The sequence below is a fragment of the Bos grunniens genome, chromosome 18 (assembly GCF_055505025.1).
Source record: "Bos grunniens cultivar Pamir isolate PY7600 chromosome 18, Bosgru_T2T1.0, whole genome shotgun sequence".
In the NCBI taxonomy this organism is placed as follows: domain Eukaryota; kingdom Metazoa; phylum Chordata; class Mammalia; order Artiodactyla; family Bovidae; genus Bos; species Bos grunniens.
In genome coordinates this window covers 64,973,602-64,997,567 of record NC_141182.1, presented here as the reverse complement: position 1 = coordinate 64,997,567, position 23,966 = coordinate 64,973,602, and the positions used below count along the sequence as shown (strand labels likewise).

The 23,966-nt window shown below is 43.7% G+C and overlaps 1 protein-coding gene across 1 annotated transcript in view; it reads right to left on the bottom strand.

The window, feature by feature from the left end:
• LOC147354800 (uncharacterized) overlaps positions 1-23,966 on the bottom strand; it is a 43,176-nt gene that overhangs the window by 7,091 nt on the left and 12,119 nt on the right. Inside the window, 1 exon segment of the mRNA XM_086354959.1 lies at positions 21,464-22,887. Within this exon segment, the coding sequence (XP_086211085.1) occupies positions 21,464-22,887 (1,424 nt within the window).

Below are 23,966 nucleotides of genomic sequence, written 5' to 3'. Positions count from 1 at the left end.
GGCTTCATGTCATTATGTGTTAATGTAGGTACATCAGCTGTAACGAATGTACCATGTAGGGAGAACACAGATAAGGAAAGAGGCTATGATCCCTTGGAGGAGGAAATGGCAGCCCACTCCAATATTCCTGCCTGGAGAATCCCATGGACAGAGGAGCCTGGTGGGCTACAGTCCATGGGGTCACAAAGAGTCGGACACGACTGAGTGCCTAAACAACCACCCATGCACCAGTGCAGGGAGCTGACTGTGGGAAATCTCTGTACTTCCTCTCAATTTTGTGACCCTAAAACTGACTTTAAAAAAAGTCTTAAAAAAACATTATTTACAGGTATAACCATATTCCAGGGACTATGCCAAGCAATTTAATTTAAATGCATTAAAAAAAAGAATTAAGTTTACCAACTAATTTAGAAAAGAAACGACATACGTATCTAAAATATTGAGTCTGTTCATTCAAGAACAAGGTAAATGTCTGCACAGATCTGTGTCCTTTTAGGTCCTAAGCAAAGTACTATTTTGACCGTCCTTGTGGACCTTGCATGAAAAATTCTATTGCAGGATTTCCTTACAGCACCCACGTTAAGTACATACTGCAATAAGCACCATTTTACAGATAAAGAAACGGGGGTCAGGCAGATGAAATGACCCGCTGCAGCCATGACATGAATGGAGGTCTACTCACCTCTGGCACCCGGCCTATTTAAGTACAGAGCTACCCAACACTGTTTCAGAAAATGCTGAGTCCAAGCGCATGACCCTGACAAGGAGGGTGATGACGTCATTAACGGCAGTGACGGCAGCGGGGGGCCACATCGGCTAACCCGCACTCGCTCGCCCTCAGGACTGCCGGCCATGGGAGGAAGACGCTGTGTTACTTCAGGAGATACTGCCTATGCGATAATGGACCCACAGCAGGGTTCAGTCACTTGCCCAGGGACACACCGCTCACGGATAGGGCAGCAGAGCAGGGATTCGCCGCCAGGGGCCTAGCACCAGACCTGGTCTCCCAAGTGCTCCAGTAAGAGGGAAACGGCAAACGGTGGGTGTGAGGCCAGCAGCCTCAGACAAGTGGCTGTGGTGGGGAGAGGGTGACACGAGCAGGGGAGTCAGAGCTCAGGAAATGGGGCTGGAGGGAGGGGCGGACCTGGGGACACCTGAATTCAGTATTTCACAAACTACTAAAAATAAAAACTTGGGGTGGGAATCCCACACCATGATTGGATCAAATAGAGACATGTGTACAAACATCAAGTATCACTTACTCTTGTCAAGATTTCACAAAAGAAAGGACTCACGCCACCAAAAAATGCAAGGAGAGCTGTTCACGATCAAGATGTGCCTTCTAAGTGGATCAAGCTTTCTGAGGGACTCATGCCAACAGCCCTACTTTCCTTACCTTCTGAGGACAGCGTGTGGGAGAAGGACACGAGGAGAGCATGAACACAGGCACAAGACAGACATGCGGAAGGAAACAGAGGTAGGGGGTGCAGGCGTCAGAGAGCAAGCACTTGGAGACTTACTTCCTTCTGTAAAGTAGCTGCAGCGGCAAAAGGAAAAGGAAGCACTGCAAAAAGAAAGCGACACGGCGAACCCACAGAGAGGCAGAACGGGAGCCCCAGAAGCCAGGGCGGAACACGCTTCTCTAAGTCACTGCATCAGCCCCTTAGGCAGCCCAGCAGGAATTCCGACCTCTGGGTTCTGTGAGATAACCCCATTCTGTCCCAACACACCCTTCTCCTTGGGCTGTGACCAAAGGCAAATTAGGCTTCTGGTCCAACCCTCCCTCAGTGAGACCTACGAGGCCCAGGCAGGAAGGGCTGAGAACAGAAAACAACTGAAGCTCTGGGGGAGGAGGCTGGCTGGGCCGCAGAGGCTTTCTCAGACCGCTGGACCTGGAGCCAGAGGGAGAAGAGAAGCAGAGTGGGGGGCCTTACCCAGAGACACCAGGAGCCTGCAGGTCTCCAGCATCACCTCCCAGTACAGTGTCCTCTGCATGGGGCCCAGATGCCCCCACTCCTCCTGGGTGAAAGTCACAGCCACGTCCTCGTAAGTAACAGGCACCTGGAAAGTCAAGAGGCAGCGGTGTTGGTCTCGGGGCTCGTGGTGGGATCAGAGCCCATTCCTCTCCATGGCGAAGGCACAGAGACCGGACACCTCCTACGGGCTGCGCTCGGCGCGGGACACAAGGCGGCGGCCGCCACCCAGGGCTGACTGCAGCCACAGAGGAGACGGGAGCCTCCCGTGTGGGAGCCGATGGAGAACGACACGAGGTCAGCACCGTTTGCAGGGGCTGTGGGGCACACATGGTTAAGGGCACAACGATGTCAGAAAAATGAGAAAGAAAAAGGGTGAAAATGTACATGAAATCCCAACACCAATAATGATCACAGTGACAGCACACAGGCCCCAACGGTCCCCACTGCGTGCCTGCCTCATGGTGAGCACTTTGCATGTTTTGTTGAAGTGACTGAAAGTCCCCAGCTCTGAAGCCCCATTTCTGAGGTCTGAATTCAAAGTCCTAAATCAACACTTGCCTGTGGAACGAACTTGGGGCCCTCGCTTACTTTCTCTGAATCTTGAATAATTTCTGAGTCAATACAAAGACTCTCATTGAATGATAACATTTATGAGAACGAAAGACAAAATATTTATAGCAGAAACACTGGGTGACTGGCCACATGACTGGCTACTGACCCCCATGGGGTCAGTGCTGCCATCAAATTCATGTTAGTAATGGGATCTGAGGCCCAGGGAGCTCAACCAGCTCACCCAGAGTTTACATGAGCTGAGAGCAGAGGCGGGATTTAAACCCAGGTTCCCTTGACCCACTGGCAGAGTAAAACCCCAGTTAACGAAGACGTGAGATGTTTTAAGTAAACTTCGAAGTTATATTCACTTCAGCCACCGCTGAAAGTAGTTCTGCAGACGTGGGCAGAAGAGCAGACTCATCATCGCCCACCTCACAGGAGCGTGACCCAAGGCGGTGATACCACCATGAAGTGGACGGGCCTGGACGGGCTCCCGTTGCTGTCTGAATCCTGGAGACTCCCAGGGAGAATCCACAGGAGCCATCCCTGCTCATCTCTACCTGAGACCTGACAGTACGTGTCCCGGAGGAAATGCCTCAGGACCAGGGACCAGGAACTGCTGAGGACGGTGCAGGCTGTAGTCAGGCCTCGGATGGGCTGTCTGTCTGTCCTGGCTGAGCAGGATGGAGCCTCCAGCAAATGAGCACACTGTCTGGCCCTCCCAGGACACGCCTGCTGGAAATGCTCTCAAACGGTATTGCGGGAGTAAGACAGACAATCAAAGATGGCTCCGTAAGGCAGTCTTTACTTCTGCAGAAGGGTGCGCTACAAAAGTCTGGGAGTAAGCACATGGAGTGGGAAATCTGCTGTTTTCATTCCTAAAATGCAGGTTCCCTCCTCCAGCCGCTCACAGGCTGAGAGTGACACAGTTACAATCTTCCCGGAGGCCATCTAAGTTTTTGATTGGATGATTTATAGTAACTATTTTCCCCACCCTTTTAGTTCTTTCCTCATGTCCAGGATAAAGCCCGTGAAGTTAGCCCGCCAAAACGTCCTGGTGAGGAAGGAGAATCAGGGAGTGAAAAGAACAAAGGATTGGCAACTAGCTGCCATTTTAGGAATCTTATTTATAAGCCGGGTATACACCTTTCTGTTCAAGTGTCCTAAGAATGAACCGCTTTTTGTTTCTTATAGCTTCTCCTTTGATAGAAAAGATCGTATCTTTCTCACGTCTCAGCAGATGGGGCAGTGGGGAGGATCCTGGCAATTGTGTAGACCCTCTGAGGGCTTCCGGAACAACCAGTATGCTTTTCCTTTGGTCCACACACTTCCAGCCCCCGAAATGCCATGTTCCTGGCTCAGGCCAAAACTGTCTACCAGAAAGAAGCCTGCCTGGCTTGCAAAGTTTACTTTATGGGTATCATCTCCAGGCACTCCACGCACGGTTCCAGAGGAGAGAGTGAACGTACAGGCTGTGGTGTGACCTACCGTTTGTTAGTTTCTGCTACTTAGGAGCTGCAACAGGGCCTCCCTGAGGGTCCAGTGGTTAAGAATCCACCTTGCAATGCAAGGGACAAGGGTTTAATCCCTGGCCTCGGAAGATCCCTTCCCTTCATGCCTTGGAGCCACTAAGCCCGTGCACCACAACCGCTGAGCCTGTGCTCCAATACAAGAAAAGCCACCACACGGAATCACGGAAACTATCAGACTGATCACACAGATCACAGCCTTGTTTAACTCATTGAAGCTATGAGCCATGCTGGGTAGGGCCACCCAAGATGGATGGGTCATGGTGGAGAGTTCTGACAAAACGTGGCCCACTGGAGAAGGGAATGGCAAACCACTTCAGTATTCTTGCCTTGGGAACCCCATAAACAGTATGAAAAGGCAAAAAGATATGACACTGAAAGATGAAGGCCTCAAGGTGGTAGGTGCCCAATATGCTGTTGGATAAGAGTGGAGAAAAAACGCCAGAAAGAATGAAGAGGCTGAGCGAAAGCAAAAACAAGGCCCAGCTGTGGATGAGTGGTGATGGAAGTAAAGTGCGAAGCTGTAAAGAACAATATTGCATAGGAACCTGGAACGTTAGGCCCATGAATCAAGGCAAATTGAAAGTGGTCAACGAGGAGACAGCAAGAATGAACATCTACATTTTAGGAATCAGTGAACTGAAATGGACTGATGTGAGTGAATTTAATTCAGATGACTATTATATCTACTACTCTGGGAAAAGAATCCCTTTAGAAGAAATGGAGTAGTCTTCATAGTCAACAAGAGTCCGAAATTCAGCACTTGGGTGCATCTCAAAAACGAGAGAATGATCTCTGTTTGTTTCCAAGGCAAACCATTCAACATCACAGTAATGCAAGTCTATGCCCCAACCACTAATGACGAAGAAGCTGAAGTTGAACAGTTCTATGAAGACCTACAAGACCTTCTAGAACTAACACCAAAATAGATGTTCTTTTCATCAAGGGGACTGGAATGCAAAAGTAGGAAGTCAAGAGATACATGGAGTAACAGGCAAGTTTGGCCTGGGAGTACAGAATGAAGCAGGCCAAAGGCTAACAGAGTTTTGCCAAGAGAACGCACTGGTCATGGTAAACACCCTTTTCCAACAACACAAGAGAAGACTCTACACATGGACATCACCAGAGGGTCAATACCGAAATCACTTTGACTATATTCTTTGCAGCCAAAGACAGAGAAGCTCTATACAGTCAGCAAAAACAAGACCTGGAGCTGACTGTGGCTAAGACCATGAACTCCTTATTGCCAAATTCAGACTTAAATTGAAGAAAGTAGGGAAAACCACTAGACCATTCAGGTATGACCTAAATCAAATCCTTTACGATTATACAGTGGAAGTGACAAACAGACCCAAGAAATTAGATCTCATAGACAGAGTGTCTGAAGAACTATGGATGGAGGTTCGTGACATTGTACAGGCGGCAGTGATCAAGACCATCCCCAAGAAAGAAAAAAATGCGAAAAAGCAAAATGGTTGTCTGAGGAGGCCTTACAAATAGCTGAGAAAAGAAGAGAAGTGAAAGGCAAAGGAGAAAAGGAAAGATATATCCATCTAAATACAGAGTTTCAAAGAATAGCAAGGAGAGAGAAGAAAGCCTTCCTCAGTGATCAATGCAAAGAAAGAGAGGAAACCAATAGAATGGGAAAGACTAGAGATCTCTTCAAGAAAATTAGAAATACCAAGGGGACATTTAATGCAAAGATGGGCAAAATAAAGGACATAAACAGTATGGACCTAATAGAAGCAGAGAATATTAAGAAAAGGTAGCAAGAATACACAGTCGAACTATACAAAAAAGATCTTAATGACCCAGATAACCATGATGGTGTGATCACTCACCTAGAGCCAGACATCCTGGAAAGTCAAATCAAATGCGCCTTAGGAAGCATCACTACGAACAAAGTTAGTGGAGGTGATAGAATGATGTGTCATTCTGTGCTTTGAATGCTGTGAAAGTGCTGCACTCAATATGTCAGCAAATTTGGAAAACTCAGCAGTGGCCACAGGACTGGAAAAGGTCAGTTTTCATTCCAAACCCAAAGAAAGGCAATGCCAAAGAATGTTCAAACTACTACACAATTGCACTCATCTCACACGTTGGCAAAGTAATGCTCAAAGTTCTCCAAGCCAGGGTTTCAACAGCACATGAACCGAGAAATTCCAGATGTTCAAACTGGATTTGGAAAATGCAGAGGAACCTGAGATCAAATTGTCAACAGCCATTGGATCATAGAAAAATCAAGAGAGTTCTATAAAAATATCTACTTCTGCTTTATTGACTATGCCAAACCCTTTGACTATGTGGATCACAATAAACTGTGGAAAATTATTAAAAGAAGGGACTACCAGACCAACTTATTGGCCTCCTGATAAATCTGTACGCAGGTCAAAAAGCAATAGTTCGAACTGGACATGGAGCAACAGACTGGTTCCAAATTGGGAAAGGAGTACGTCAAGGCTGTATATTGTTAATTATACAGTTAAATACTTAAATATGCAGTTAAATACTTATATGCAGAGTACATCGTGTGAAATGCTGGGCTGGGTGAAGCACAACCTAGAGTCAAGACTGCTGGGAGAAATATCAATAACCTCAGATATGCAGATGACATCACTCTTACGGCAGAAACGAAGAGGAAATAAAGAGCCTCTTCATGAAAGTGAAAGAGGAGAGTGAAAAGCTGGCTTAAAACTCAACATTAAAAAAACTAAGATCACGGACAGCATCCGGTCCCAACACTTCATGGCAAATAGATGGGGAAACAATGGAAACTGTGACAGACTTTATTTTGGGGGGCTCCAAAATAACTGCAGATGCTGACTGCAGCCATAAAATTAAAAGATGCTTGCTCCTTGGAAGAAAAGCTATGACCAACCTAGACAGCATATTAAAAAACAGAGACATTTCTTTGCCAACAAAGGTCTGCCTAACCAGAGCTATGGTTTTTCCAGTATTCGTGTACAGATGTGAGTTGGACTATAAAGAAAGCTGAGTGCTGAAGAATGGACGTTTTTGAACTGTAGTGTTGGAGAAGACTCTTGAGAGTCCCTTGGACTGCAAGGAGATCTAACCAGTCCATTCTAAAGGAGATCAGTCCTGGGTGTTCATTGGAAGGACTGATAATGAAGCTGAGACTCCAGTATTTTGGCCGCCTGATGCGAAGAGCTGACTCATTTGAAAAGACCCTGATATTGGGAAAGATTGAAGGCAGGAGGAGAATGGGACAACAAAGGATAAGATGGTTAGATGGCATCACCAACTCAATGGACATGAGTTTAGGTAAACTCCGGGAGTTCGTGATGGACAGGGAGGCCTGGCGTGCTGCAGTTCATGGGGTCGCAAAGAGTCAGACACGACTGAGCAACTGAACTGAACTGATGATGGTCAGCCACACATAAGATACATATTCTTTGAAGTTTAAAGTACCTCAAAATTTAGTAAAGTACCTAAAATTAAAACAAATTTAATTTTGTATATACGGTGGTCCCATACCAGACCACCTGACTTGCCTCTTGAGAAACTTGTATGCAGGTCAAGAAACAACTGTTAGAACTGGACATGGAACAACAGACTGGTTCCAAATAGGAAAAGGAGTATGTCAAGGCTGTATATTGTCACCCAGCTTTTTAACTTATATGCAGAGTACATCATGAGAAATGCTGGGCTGGAAGAAGCACAAGCTGGAATCAAGATTGCCGGGAGAAATATCCATAACCTCAGATATGCAGATGACACCACCCTTATGGCAGAAAGTGAAGAGGAATTAAAAACCCTCTTGAGGAAAGTGAAAGAGGAAAGTGAAAAAGTTGGCTTAAAGCTCAACATTCAGAAAACGAAGATCATGGCATCTGGTTCCATCACTTCATGGGAAATAGATGGGGAAACAGTGGAAACAGTGTCAGACTTTATTTTGGGGGGCTCCAAAATCATTGCAGATGGTGACTGCAGCCATGAAATTAAAAGACGCTTACTCCTGGGAAGGAAAGTTATGACCAACCTAGACAGCATATTAAAAAGCATAGAATTACTTTGCCAACAAAGGTCCGTCTAGTCATGGCTATAGTTTTTCCAGTGGACATGTATGGATGTGAGAGTTGGACTCTGAAGAAAGCTGAGCGCCAAAGAATGGATGCTTTTGAACTGTGGTGTTAGAGAAGACTCTTGAGAGTCCCTTGGACTGCTAGGAGATCCAATCAGTCCATCCTAAAGGAGATCAGTCCTGGGTGTTCACTGGAAGGACTGATGCTGAAGCTGAAACTCCAATACTTTGGCCACCTGATGCCAAGAAATGACTCATTGGAAAAGACCCTGATGCTGGGAAAGACTGAGGGCAGGAGGAGAAGGGGACAACAGAGGATGGGATGTTCGGATGGCATCACCACGACATGAGTTTGAGCAAGCCCGGGGAGTTGGTGATGGACAGGGAGGCCTGGTGTCCTGCAGTACACGGGGTTGCAAAGAGTCAGGCACGACTGAACTGAACTGAGTGCTTAATCTGTACATTTCTGATTGGCTCCTGTACTTAAAATACGTTTTTTGTGACCAGTTTAAAGGTCAAAATGTTTAATTTAACATCTTTATAGCTTCTCTCCCAAAAAAGATGTCCTTTTCATTACAGGGGACTAGAATGAAAAAGTATGAAGTCAAGAAACACCTGAAGTAACAGGCAAGTTTGGCCTTGGAATACGGAATGAAGCAGGGCAAAGACTAATGGAGTTTTGCCAAGAAAATGCACTGGTCATAGCAAACAGCCTCTTCCAACAACACAAGAGAAGATTCTACACATGGACATCACCAGATGGTCAACACCGAAATCAGATTGATTATATTCTTTGCAGCCAAAGATGGAGAAGCTCTATACAGTCAGCAAAAACAAGACCAGGAGCTGACTGTGGCTCAGACCATGAACTCCTTATTGCCAAATTCAGACTTAAATTGAAGAAAGTAGGGAAAACCACTAGACCATTCAGGTATGACCTAAATCAAATCCCTAATGATTATACAGTGGAAGTGAGAAATAGATTTAAGGGCCTAGATCTGATAGATAGAGTGCCTGATGAACTATGGAATGACGTTCGTGACATTGTATAGGAGACAGGAATCAAGACCATCCCCATGGAAAAGAAATGCAAAAAAGCAAAATGGCTGTCTGGGGAGGCCTTACAAATAGCTGTGAAAAGAAGAGAAGCAAAAAGGAAAGATATAAACATCTGAATGCAGAGTTCCAAAGAATAGCAAGAAGAGATAAGAAAGCCTTCTTCAGTGATCAATGCAAAGAAATAGAGGAAAACAACAGAATGGGAAAGACTAGGGATCTCTTCAAGAAAATCACAGATACCAAAGGAACACTTCATGCAAAGATGGGCTCGATAAAGGACAGAAATGGTATGGACCTAACAGAAGCAGAAGATATTAAGAAGAGATGGCAAGAATACACAGAAGAACTGTATAAAAAAGATCTTCACGACCCAGATAATCACGATGGTGTGATCACTAACCTAGAGCCAGACATCCTGGAATGTGAAGTCAAGTGGGCCTTAGAAAGCATCACTACGAACAAAGCTAGTGGAGGTGATGGAATTCCAGTTGAGCTATTCCAAATCCTGAAAGATGATGCTGTGAAAGTGCTGCACTCAATATGCCAGCAAATTTGGAAAACTCAGCAGTGGCCACAGGACTGGAAAAGGTCGGTTTTCATATCAATCCCAAAGAAAGGCAATGCCAAAGAATGCTCAAACTACCGCACAATTGCACTCATCTCACACGCTAGTAAAGTAATGCTCAAAATTCTCCAAGCCAGGCTTCAGCAATATGTGAACCGTGAACTTCCTGATGCTCAAGCTGGTTTTAGAAAAGGCAGAGGAACCAGAGATCAAATTGCCAACATCCGCTGGAAAAAGCATGGAAAAAGCAAGAGAGTTCCAGAAAAACATCTATTTCTGCTTTATTGACTATGCCAAAGCCTTTGACTGTGTGGATCACAATAAACTGTGGGAAATTCTGAAAGAGATGGGAATACCAGACCATCTGACCTGCCTCTTGAGAAATCTGTATGCAGGTCAGGAAGCAACAGTTAGAACTGGACATGGAACAACAGACTGGTTCCAAATAGGAAAAGGAGTACATCAAGGCTGTATATTGTCACCCTGTTTATTCAACTTATATGCAGAGTACATCATGAGAAACGCTGGACTGGAAGAAACACAAGCTGGAATCAAGATTGCCGGGAGAAATATCAATAACCTCAGATACGCAGATGACACCACCCTTACGGCAGAAAGTCAAGAGGAACTCTAAAGCCTCTTGATGAAAGTGAAAGTGGAGAGTGAAAAAGTTGGCTTAAAGCTCAACATTCAGACAACGAAGATCATGCCATCCGGTCCCATCACTTCATGGGAAATAGATGGGGAAACAGTGGAAACAGTGTCAGACTTTGTTTTTTGGGGCTCCAAAATTACTGCAGATGGTGACTGCAGCCATGAAATTAAAAGATGCTTACTCCTTGGAAGGAAAGTTGAGACCAACCTAGATACCATATTCAAAAGCAGAGACTTTACTTTGCCTACAAATGTCCGTCTAGTCAAGGCTATGGTTTTCCTGTGGTCATGTATGGATGTGAGAGTTGGACTGTGAAGAAGGCTGAGTGCCGAAGAATTGATGCTTTTGAACTGTGGTGTTGGAGAAGACTCTTGAGAGTCCCTTGGACTGCAAGGAGATCCAACCAGTCCATTCTGAAGGAGATCAGCCCTGGGATTTCTTTGGAAGGAATGATGCTAAAGCTGAAACTCCAACACTTTGGCCACCTCATGCGAAGAGTTGACTCATTGGAAAAGACTCTGATGCTGGGAGGGATTGGGGGCAAGAGGAGAAGGGGACGACAGAGGATGAGATGGCTGGATGGCATCACTGACTCGATGGACGTGAGTCTCAGTGAACTCCGGGAGTTGGTGATGGACAGGGAGGCCTGGCGTGCTGAGATTCATGGGGTCGCAAAGAGTCGGACACGACTGAGCGACTGATCTGATCTATCTGATCTGATGGCTTCTCTTGCTCCTCGGATTAAGTCGCCACGCTTTTTCATGCCTCCTGGCCATTTTACAAAGGACCAGATATATGGGTTTAAGAACAGAAGTTAATTACTTCCCTGGATCTGAGTGCTGATAATTTATCAGACTAAGGACATAGTCCAGGAATTCCGGACAAAGGGTTTATTTAGCTTTAGGCCTAATGGAAAGTGAAAGTGAAGTCGCTCAGTAATGTCCGACTCTTTGCGACCCCATGGACTGTAGCCTACAACGCTTCTCCGTCCATGGGATTTTCTAGGCAAGAGTACTGGAGTAGGTTGCGAGATGTTTATTGAAAACAAGACCCAGGTCTCAGAGTTCTACACTGACTGCCTAGCAATTTCTACCTCAAAAGCCTCATTTATCCTTCACGCACGGATGACACACCTGACCGAGACAGGCAAGGTGCTAAGATTGAGGATAAATGACAAGCCTCTTGTTGCAAATAAACGACAAGGACAATGAGAAACCCGACGGCTACGTAGCCTCCTCTTCGCCCAGGAGTCCTCTCCGAACCAGCAATGCTAAAAATGCCGTCCACTCACCCGCCTCGGGTCCATCCACGCCGCCGCCATCGCGGGGTCTTGTGGAGAGCGTGGGGCCAAAGAGGCGGCTCCAGGATTCACCGCCCGCCGCCCGGATCCTGCCTAGGGCGGGCCACGCCTAGGCGGACCTTCGCTCTCCGAGCCTCAGTAGCCCAGGCGTAGAGGCCCAGGCTATCGCGTCAGAGCTGTGGGGATGGATCGGGACCCCGGCGAGCGCTCAGGAGACACCCCCGTGACGGAGGACCCGGGGGGGATGTCAGGCTCGTACACTGACCGACGCGGGGGTGAGATACAGCTTCCTCACCGGCCTTTCCAGCTCCTGCCGGGGAAATGCGGCCGCGCCGCTTTTTCCGTCCTTACAGCCCCTGGCACGCGCTGGACACCGACTGATGACGCACAGGCATTAAAAGGCCCGGAAGTCCCACCCCCACCCTCAGCTGTCTTTGGCCCAGTACCGGCGCAAACACGCGGCGCTCAGACTTCTGGGTAACGTAGTTTTCTTCCGTGCAAACCAGAAAGGAGTCTAACACTCGGATCCTGACCCTGGAGTTCTGTCATCTGCTGCTTTGTGTTCATCCCCAGTGTCACTTTCAGGCTCCCTGTGTAGAGCCTTGTAGGCCCTTACGAGGACGTTGTAATATGTTTCGTGCGTGTTCTAGAAATATACCCAGGAACTGTTGAATCTACCACAGTAAGATACTCAGAAATGGTAATAACTGACACAAAGGGGCAAATTTACGCTCCACAGATCCCTAGAAACTTGAGATGGGAACATCGCAAAGGGCCCAGCGGGGAAGACCGGGACGGGTCAGGGGACAGAAGCAAACAAAGCGCGACCCAGAGCTTGTTTTCGACAGGAACGGCGAGGCAAGGCAGGATAACGGCTTGGTATTGGCTAGTCTGAATACTGTCAAGCCTTGGAGCATGGAGGCTGTCCTTATTTGCCCGGCACAGGCCTTAGGGGGATGAGAAGTATAGTCTATTGACGTATAAGAGTCAGAAAGAGAAGGGGTTTCTATTAGGGGTTTGGGGTTGTTTAATTTACAGATGAAAGGAATAGCCCCTAAGAGTAGTCTGTTACCTCTAAGAACTGGCTAGCCCTGAAAGGGGCAGTCTTGGTATCCTCTGGTGGTTTAATGGTTAGGGCTCTGTGCTCTCAGTGCAGAGGGTCCAGGTTTGATCCCTGGTCTGGGAACTAACATCAGGAAGCTGCTGGGGCCCAGCAGTCAATCAAACAATCATAGAGAGGTAGAGACCAAAAAATAGGCAGAGGGGAAACAAAAACAACAAATAGATGCTTAAAACATGGATCTCCAAATTTAAAAATCACAGTAGACAGAAATTTCCTTCAAGCCATCCATCTGGTTAGAACAAGGACAGAAGTATATAATGAGGTGGTCTGATTAGAGGCCTATGCTCTTGACACTGCTTCAAGGAAGGCAAAGTAAGTTACCCATTTATAATTTAGCTTAGACTATTCAATCGTCAGGTATGTAACATACCTGTGAACAGATTACAAATCTTTAACCCTCAAATTTCAAGGATGATGTCACTGACCCCAGAGGCTGCGGGGTATCCCATGACTGAGACAGGAAAGGTGGTCTATGGGTCAGACCCTAAATACCAAGGGGAGCAGCATGTACAACCAGAGACCAGATTCGTATAGGTCTCCAGTATCACATCTCTGTAGAGGGCCCTCCCAGCTGGAAAAAACACTCCCATGACCATCTCAGTAAAACTCACAGACAGGTCCATGAACTTGACTAAGCCTGCAACAACACACTCTTTAATCTCCAGTTATGCACATTTAACAATGCGGGAATTATGACCCCATATTTGTTAATCTTCTCTTTCTTGAAGTCAAGGCTACAAGTTTCAACAGTAGGAAGAAAGAATAAAGGAGAAACTGTTGACATATGTGCAATGGAAAATACATGGCATTAACCTGGTTGTTAACATCTCTGTAGAAATAGAGGCAAATACAGGGAATATTTGCAAGTCAAATCACTTGGCAATATATCTAAACAGATAAAACATTTATTGAGAGGCATGATTCTTTCTCACCAGATATTCTGTGTATTTTGTCATCACTAAATCCTGAACACGTGTAAGAATTTTTGGTGTGATATAACTATTGTTACAATGACTTGTATGTATTTAAACCTTCACCTCAAAGCCATGGCTTATTTTTGTCATAGCAGACTGTACTTGCTCAGTGTTTGTTAAAGGACTCTGCACGTCCCTGTTTTGGTGCCATGTAAGTCACTGTGACACTGAGTTAACACGGGTGCTATCCTCTGAACTTGAGTTAGTCCTTGGCTAGTTTAGGGGCTTAGACTTTGGGGTGCTTGCTGTCGTGCCCAGAAAGGATGAATGGCTCAGGACAGGCACTGTCTCTGTATTATGCTGCTGACCTGCTATGCTTCTGAAGGTCAAAACTGTTATGTTCCAAGCAGAGTGCCCAATAAAAATACTGGGCTCTGAGGTTCTACTGAGCTCCCCTAGGAGCCACTTCACACACGTTGTTGAAATTCACTGACACAACTTAAACCAAGTGCTCAGGACTCCTAAGGCTTCCCTGGGGCTCAGACGGTAAAGCATCTGCCTGCAATGAGGGAGAGCTGGGTTTGATCCCTGGGTTGGGAAGATCCCCTGGAGGAGGAAATGGCACCCCACTCCAGTACTCTTGCCTGGAAAATTCCATGGATGGAGGAGCCTGGTAGGCTGCAGTCAATCGGATCACAGAGTCGAATGTGACAGCAACTTCACTAGAACTCCTGAAGCTTGTTCCTGGCTTCCTCTGGACTCCAACCCTTGTACCTTTCCCCTTGTCTGAGATCGCTTCGTAAAAACATCAATGTTAAGCATGACAATATGCTGAGTTCTTTGATGTTTTCCTAGTAATCATAACTTGGATAATCTTGAGGAGTTTCCAGTCATTCATGACTCCATTTAAAGTCTGACCATTTTGTCCATATAAGCACATGTGGTTTCTCTTTGTGGTCAACATTATATCATACACGGTACCCATTGTATACACAGCTTTGTGTAAACACTCTGTGAGGGAGGGAGGCAATCAATATAAAAATACACTGCTGTGTGTGGCCACTCATTAACACACACATATACTGAAGGAAACAAAAATGTTAATGTGTCTAATGAGGCAAACAAAAAGGTTAAAGGAACAGAATTGGACAGTGGCTGGAGGTGAGGCTGACGAAAGAAAAATGGCTGCAAGTGGCTTGGTCAGCCAGACACAAGACAGTGGGACTCACTGAGACGTTTTCCAGGCACCTCACACACAGTGTCCACAGCCAAGTCAACCTTAGCCTTAGACGTTTCTCAGGCACCTCACACACAGTGTCCACAGCCAAGTCAGCCTTAGCCTTCTGTGATCTCTCTGCTACTTCAAACTCAAGACATTACCTATATCTTTCACAAAGTGATGAGACGACGCCAGCACTGAAGACTTAATATGGTTTCACACTCAAACTGAAATGGTGGCCAAGATGTACTGCAGAATGAGAAACAGGGGTCAGAGGTCAATGTGCATTACTTGATCCGTTTTAGTAAAAATGAGTAGTGACAAGGAAAAAGGATCACACCACATGAAGGGATCTGGGAAAGTGATATGGGCATGGACTCTGTGGCCAGCCCAAATGGCCTCCGATCCCTAACCTCATACTTTGCAACAACAGTACAAGTCTGGGCAAATCGCTTAGCCTTTCTAGTCTTCAGTTTTCAGTGTAAAATGAGGGCAATATTACCGACACATAAACTGGCTAGAAAGGCTGAGTCAACATGTCTAACCGTTTAAGACAGTGGCGGCCGTACGCAGCGCCGTGCGTCTGTGCTCTTACGTTCTACGGGCGCGTCCTCATGGTGGGCTCCGGCCAAGCGACACAGGCGTGAACTCCGTGTGTGAACATACAGAAGGCGTGCAGTTACGAACAAAGGGTAACAGACATGAGACACTCACCCTGGAGACACAGATTTGGGGGAGCTCTGCAGCTCACTGGGTGTAACAGGCCTTCAATGGGAGTTAAGTCACTCATGGAACACATTGCAAGTGAGAAAACAGTGGCCTTGGATGGACCCCGGGAAGCACACTGTTTAATGCTAAACATGGGCTGAAGACAGATTCTCTGAAGAAGGGCAAGAACTGAGAAAGCAGGGAAGGACATTTAAGTCAGAGAGGTGGGCAGCAGTCCAAAGGGGGCTGGGAGGTAGGGGAAGAGGACAAAAGGGAACTCTTAGACCTGCGTGAGCCAGGTGACTGTGATAGAGACCACCCTCTAGTTGTCACTGGTGTGAAAGGGACATGATGGGGGAGGACAGGCAGTGGACTGAAGAGTCACACAGCGAGTCTGTGAGAGAAAAGAGAAGGGCACAGCTCAGCGCACAAGGTAGGTGCAAAGTGCCTGCTGCTGCTGCTGCTGCTGCTGCTAAGTCGCTTCAGTCGTGTCCGACTCTGTGCGACCCCATAGACGGCAGCCCACCAGGCTCCCCCGTCCCTGGGATTCTCCAGGCAAGAACACCGGAGTGGGTTGCCATTTCCTCCTCTAATGCGTGAAACTGAAGTCGCTCAGTTGTGTCCGACTCTTAGCAACCCCTTGGACCGCAGCCTACCAGGCTTCTCCATCCATAGGATTTTCCAGGTGAGAGTACTGGAGTGGGGTGCCATTGCCTTCTCCATAAAGTGCCTAGGGATGAGGAACACAGGTACAGATCATGGACACAGAAGGGAATTAAGAGGGAGAAGTTAAAGACCAAAAGCAGAGGCATAAAAGAAAGAGGTCCTACACACATTGGGAAATGTGGGGGAATGTGTTCAACCACAGAGGAATATCGACTGTGGAAGAGGAGTAGCCCATACTCTTCAGATCGTAACAAGTCTTACTGAGCAATGAAATCTTACACACAGATCTTCTCTGGGGAACAGAACTCTGAACAAGCTGAAGGTCACCCAGTCTTATTTTCTTGAGAACGGTTTATGGATAACAACAAAGAAGACTGCAGGTCTTCCATTCCTCCCGGTAATTTAGGATTTCTAATAAGTAAGATAAACTACCGGAGACCAATGACTTTGGACCAAAAGTTTTGCTGTATTCTGAGTCCTTCTTTGGCATCATAAACTAGGCAAAGAAATAGAAGATGTATAAAAGAACAAAACAGAAAATCAAACAACTGAAAAATTCAAAAACCAAAATGAAAATGCACTGCATGAGCTCAATAGTAGATTATATGTAAGAGGGAAGGAATCAGTGAGCTCAAAGAGAGCTCAATGGGAATTAGTCAATATGACCAACAGAGGAAAACACCCTGGGGAAACAAAAAGGTACAAGTCTGAGGGTCCTATGGAACAAGAACAAGAGCACACCATTCATGTTACTGGAGCCCCTGAAAAAGAGGGGCTGAAAAAACTATGTGAAGCATAACTAAAAATTTCCCAATTTTTCCAAATGGCATATACTACAAAATTTTAAAAGTTAAGCAAACACCAAACAGGATAAGCCCCCAAATGTTATGGCAGGTTGCATCATGATCAAACTTCTGAACTCTATGTACAAGGAAAAAACACTGAAAGTACTTGACAAAAGGGATAGAGTACAGATACAGAAATGATGAGTCAAACGGCAGCAGATTTCTCATCTGAAACCGTGGAAGACAAGGAAATGACCTGCCTTTCAAGTACTAAAATAAAAGAACTGTTGACCCTGAATCCTATGCCCCACAAAAACATCCTTTGGGAATGAAGGAGAAATAAAGACATTCTTAGAAGAAGGAAAACAAAAACATCTGTTACCAGAAAACCTACCACAAAAGACAGGCTACAGGTGTTCCTGGGGTAAATAATTTAAAAAGAAAAACTGTTAATGGAAGAAACTTGGGATTTCAAGAAGGAAGAAAAGAACAATGTAATAAGTAACAATGTAATGAGTAAACAGACTGTGCTTCTTATGAGTTTTGCAAAAATGGTTTGACAGCTGAAGCAAAAAAAAAAAAAATCATCCAATACGGTGCTCAGCATACAAAAAGGCAACACTTTATAGACAGTTATATTAAAGAATGGGGAATAACGTACCCAATGGAAGTAAGTTTCTACACGTCAAAGTGCTAAAATGTTGATACTGTACACTCTGATAAGTTATGTATGTACAATATAATACCTAAAGTAACCACTAAAAAACAAGACATATTCTCAAAAACATCACAGATATATCAAGTGGAATTCCTAACATTAAAAGTTAGTAACTTTTAAAAGTTACTCAAAAGAAGGCAAAACAAACAAGAAGTACCTCCCAAAACCAAATATCAGGGCAACAAAAACCAGGTAACAAAAACATCATAAAATGGTAATGGTAAGCCCTGAAAATATCAATAATTATTTTAAACTTAAATGACCTAAACATACCAATTTTTAAAAGGAAATCAGTAAAATAAACATTAAAAAATGAGGCAAGTATATGCTACTCACAATATTCACATATTACATTACTTGAAATGTAACAATATAGATAAGGTTGAAAATATAATTATTATGGAAAAATATAAACCATGCAAACATTAACCAAAAATCTCAATAGTGACTATATTAATATCAGATAAAGAATACTTCAAAGCAAAACAACTTCCCAGGAGCAAAAACAACTTCCCAGGAGCAAAAAGAAAACAAAGAATAATGATAAAAGGGTCAATACACCAAGATAACATAGCAATCCTAAGTGCATCTGTACCAAGTAACAGAGCTTTGAAATGCACGAAGTGAAAACTGACAGAACTTAAAGGAGGAAGAGACAATTCTAGAATTAAACTGCAGGACAACACCCCCCTTTTCAGCTATTGATAGAAATTAGAGGCAGGAAATCAGCAGACAAAATCGGGAAAACATCATCAATGAACAGGATCGGGAACACACATATACAAACTCCACCCAATGACAGTAGGATACACATTCTTTTCAAGCAGCCTTATTGAACATTCAAGATAGACTATATCTTTGATCATAAAACAAACCACAACAAATTTAAATAGCCAAATCAAATATAAAACAAATGAAATCCAAAACAAGAAGAAAGCACAAAATACTCCAAACACTGCAAAATTAAACAACATACTTCTAAATAATCGATGGGTTACACAGACAGTCTTGAATAAAGAAATATTTAGACCTGAATGAAATGTAATTAGAACATAATAAACTACAACAGTACTGAGGGAAATTTATAGAATTTAATGCTTATATTAATAAAGTGAAAAAAAAATCCTCAATCAATAACCTAAGCACCCGCCTCAAGAAACTGCAAAGGAAAATAGTACCAAAGCAAATAGAAGAAATGATGTAATAAGGATCAGGGGGAAAAAAAATCAGTGAAATAAGGAAAAGACAGAGGAAAAAATGATATAAAGTGCTGGGTTTTTTTAATGATTTAAAAAACTGATATATGTCTGAGAAGACTGACAAAGATAAAAGAGAACACATTTCCAACATCAGGAATAAAATACGGGTTATAAATACAGATTCTGCTGCCTTCAGAATGATAAAGGAACATTTTAAACAAATAAGAACATTTAGATGAAATGGGACAATTTCTAGAAAAAGATAAACTATAAAAACATATCCAATATGAAATAGAAACTGAATAGTTCTATACATATTAAATAAAATAAATAAGTAATTAAGAAGCATTCAAAAGAAAACTCTTCAAGACTAAATGGTTCACTGGAGAATACTACCAATCATTAGGTAGTACCAAATGATACCAAACCAATTCTATACTATACACTGTCTTCTGAATAATAGAACACCTTTTAACACATGTTAAGAGGCCAGAATCACTTAGACACCAAAATCAGACAATGACAATGGAAAAAGAAAGAAAAAAAAGAAAGAAAGAAAGAAAACTACTTAATACATACCACTGTCACTCATAAAATGAGAGGAAAACTTCCTCAACAAAATACCAGCATATTAAATACAGTAATATATATAAAAATAACTGTACTCCATGACCAAGTAGGGCTTATTCCAAGGATACAAGCCTGGCTCAGCATTCAAAACTCAAATAAACATAATATATAACAACAAGCTAGAGAAGAAAAAAACACAAGATTCTATCAGTTGATTAAAAAAAAACCATTTGACAAATTCAACACTCATTCATAGCAACAAAAAATTCTCAGCCAATTAGGAATATGGGAAACTTTCTGAACTTGATAAAGAAAGCCCTATGAAGAAAATTACAACTAACACCATAGTTTATGATTAAAATCCTAATGTTTTCCCCCCTAATATCAGGAACCAGCCAAGGACATGTTTTCTCACTACTAGTATTCAAAATCATATTGGAAGTCCTAGCTAGTGCAATAAGACAAGAAAAGAAAATGATAGGTATATAGATGAGAAGAAAGAAATAAAACTTCTCTACTTGCAGATGATATTTCTATGTAGAAAATCCCAAGCATTCTATCAAAAGAAATAGCAAGATTGTAGGATATGAAAAATATATATATACTAAAGACTATATGGAAGTTGAAAATTTTAAAATCAATGCAATCTATAATTACTAAAAACCACCAAACAAAAAACCCACATCTATATATAAATCTTATAAAAACTGTATAGGACCTATTATTGAGACTTATTAAATAACAATGAAATAAATCAAGAGATAGCAAATAAATATATAGACATAATACATTCATAAACTGGAAGACACAAGACAGCAAACATGCTGACTCTAAACATATTATTCTGCCAATTTAACTCAGTTTCTCTCAAAATTCAATAATTTTTCTAGTAAAAACTTACATAAAACTTTATATGGAAATTCAAAATACTAAGAATGCTAAATCAGTTTTAAATAAGAATACTGAAGTTTTAAATAAGAAGACTGAACTGGGAAAAGCAGAATCACTTTACCCAATTAAAAGACTTACCATATAACTAGAGCAATCAGTAAACCAGGATTAGTACAGGACCACAAAAAAGTCTGAGTATTAGCTCTTTAAAACCATATAAAAAAAGGTTTGTCTTTTAAAAATCAAAGCCTAAATAGTCTTAAACGGTGCAAAACAACATGCCCATTCATATGTGAATTCTTAGCTCCTTACATATAAAAGCATTTAGCGGCTCAAACTAAAATGTAAGCTCCTTAAGAATAGAGACAATGTTTCAGAACAAAGATGTTGGATGAAAGGTTCCAGACCTGTCTGCCTCACCTTACAGTGGATGGCAATGAATGTATATAAAGACGCATAGTACAGGTTCTTTACCATGGGAACAAAACCCTCTTCCTACCAGTTAACTAAGCAATCTGACAAAGTGCCACCGTTTGGCAAGGAAGTCTGAAAGAAACTTTTTTGCAGTTCATTTTCTAAGTCTCTCCCTTCTTTTTTTAAAAAAAATTCCTGAGATAATAGTGAAATGTAAACTAAGTAAGATGGAGCTGAAGGCTTTCCGAAGTGCATAATAACCACTGGGTCTCTCTCCTTGATGAACTCTCACATGCACAATAAGGCTCTAGGTTGGGTCAATTTCCAATATGAGTCTTTAGACGATAATTAATATCCTGCAATAGTTTTTCTCACAGGGAAGAAAACTGTGGGGTTTCTCTTTGGTATGAATGATCAGATTCGGAGTAAGATGTTTCTTCAGGCAAAAGATTTTCCTCAGTGGTTACATTCAAAAAGTCTTTCCCCAATAGGAGTTCTTGAAGGTTGACTGAGGTTTGCCCACTTGTAAAGGGTCTTCCCACTTCTGTCACATTGACAGGGTTTCTCCCAGTATGAACCCTCTGGTGCTGAGTGAGGGACGAGCTGCGACTGAAGGCCTTTCCACACTCACTGCACTCATAGGGCTTCTCTCCAGTGTGGATGATGGAGTGTCGAATAAGGTTTGTGCTCCAGCAGAAGGTTTTTCCACACTCCATGCATTCATAGGGCTTCTCTCCACTATGAATCCGCTGGTGTCTGGTGAGGCCAGACCTGCGGTTGAAGGCCTTCCCACACTCCGTGCACTCATAAGGCTTCTCTCCAGTGTGGATGCTAAAGTGCCGAATGAGGTCTGCCCGATTACTAAAGGCTTTCCCACATTCTTTGCACTCAAAAGGTTTCTCGCCAGTGTGGGCTCTTTTATGTAAGATAAAAGTGGAGCAGTGGGTGAAGGCCTTTCCACACTCGGTGCACACATAGGGCTTCTCCCCGGTGTGGATCCGCTGGTGCCTCTTGAGGTATGACCTGTGGTTGAAGGCCTTCCCGCACTCGAGGCACTCGAAGGGCTTCTCCCCGGTGTGGATGACGTAGTGGTGAATGAGGGCTGCACTCTCACAGAAGGCTTTCCCACATTCGCTGCACTCGTAGGGCTTCTCCCCGGTGTGGGTCTGCTGGTGCCACATGAGGTAGGACCTGTGTTTGAAGACCTTGCCACACTCAAAGCACTCATACGGATTCTCGCCACTGTGGATGATGTAGTGTCGAATGAAACCCGGCCTATCTCGGAAGGCTTTTCCGCATTCTTTGCACACAAAAGGTTTTTCTCCAGTGTGGCTCCTGTTATGTAAGACAAAAGTGGAGCGGTGGGTGAAGGCCTTTCCACACTCACTGCACTTGTAGGGCTTCTCCCCACTGTGAATCCGCTGGTGCTGTGTCAGGTGTGACTTGCGGTTGAAGGCCTTGCCACACTCCATGCACTTATAGGGCTTCTCTCCGGTGTGGACCATGTGGTGTTGAAGGAGATAAGTGCTCTTACTAAAGGTTTTCCCACACTCTGTGCATTCATAGGGCTTCACTCCAGAATGAATCCTCTCATGTCGAGCAAGGAGGCGTTTCTTATTAAAAACTTTCCCACACTCATTGCATTTGAAGAGACTTTCCTCTTCCTGAATCAGGGGATCTTTACCTGATCCACAGGAGTCACGGTCATGGACAGCACCCCCTAGAGGGACTTGCTCCTCTACGATCCTTGAACACACACCACCAGCTGTCCCTAAGCTGCCACGTTCACAGCTTGGATTCCCAGGGAGCTTCCCGTTCTGGGGTTCTATCTCTGGTCTCAAGCATCCTTCATGCCTTTCCAATGGCTCTTCTTGATTGTTGATTTGGCCCAACTGGGAGTCCTCTGAAACTCTCTGTGTTAGCTGTTCTTGGACTGAGGCTCCCTCAAACAGGGATGGCTCAGAAGTGGTAGATTCTCTGGTCTTGGGTTTTCCTTTGTCACCTGAAAGAAATTCAACATACAGAAAGACCTGTTAATAATGCCAGCATGGAAGTTCAATATTTCAGTGTTAAAAATGAAGATGAAAATAGTGCCTCTGTGTCTGCCATGTTGCCCTACCTCTGAATCCCAGGATAAGAATTTATCTCTCTCCTGATCTTGGACTGTTAAAACCTTGAAAGAGGGACCCAGAGGAATGGCTCTGTAAGGGGATGGGGTGCTGGAAAAAAGCACAGTCAATTCCAGACGGGATAGTTATGCAAATAAACAACTCATGTGGGTCCAGACAGTTTATGCTGAAGAGATGACTCAGTTCAAAACCTGAAAGACCAACTATATGATCAGAAGGCTAAGGTCTGAACCATAAGAGAACAACTAGGAAACAGACAAAGGGAAGACCAGGGCACTGAGTCACGCAGGCACTGATTTAATCAGCTGTTTATGTAATGAGAGTCAGTGGGATTCTTATGTTGGCAGTACTCCATGCACATATTGCCATACATCAATGCCAAGAGGCTAATGAGTCTGATGATGTGGTAGCTAATGTTTGGAAGCCCTCCAAAATCTGTTTAAAGAAAAAAATCTATTGAAAACTTATTGGACAAAGACTTTGCAACAACTATCTTATAAAAGCTCAAGGAGCTAAAGAAAGATACAGAGAAAGTCAAGAAAACTAGGTAAAAACAAATGGAACTATCAATACAAAGAAAGAAAACCTAAAAAGAAATGAAAAAGAGGGAATTCCCAGGAGACTCAGTAAAGTTAAACTCCAGGCTCTCACTGCCAGGGACCCAGGTTCAATCCCTGGTCAGGGAATTAAGATCTCACAAGCCACAAAGTGCAGTCAAAAAAAAAAGAGCAAAAGAAATGAGAAATTCAGGAGCAAAAACTTCATTAATTAAAGTGAAAAACTCACTGGAATTATTCAAACGAAAATTTATACAGAAAGAAGAAATAATCTGCCAAGCTGAAGATAGAATAATGTTAAATATTGAGTCTAACAAACAGACAAAAAGAAAAGATTGAACAATAGTGAGTAGAGCCTAAGGCACCTGTGATACACTTAATGAACCAACATACTC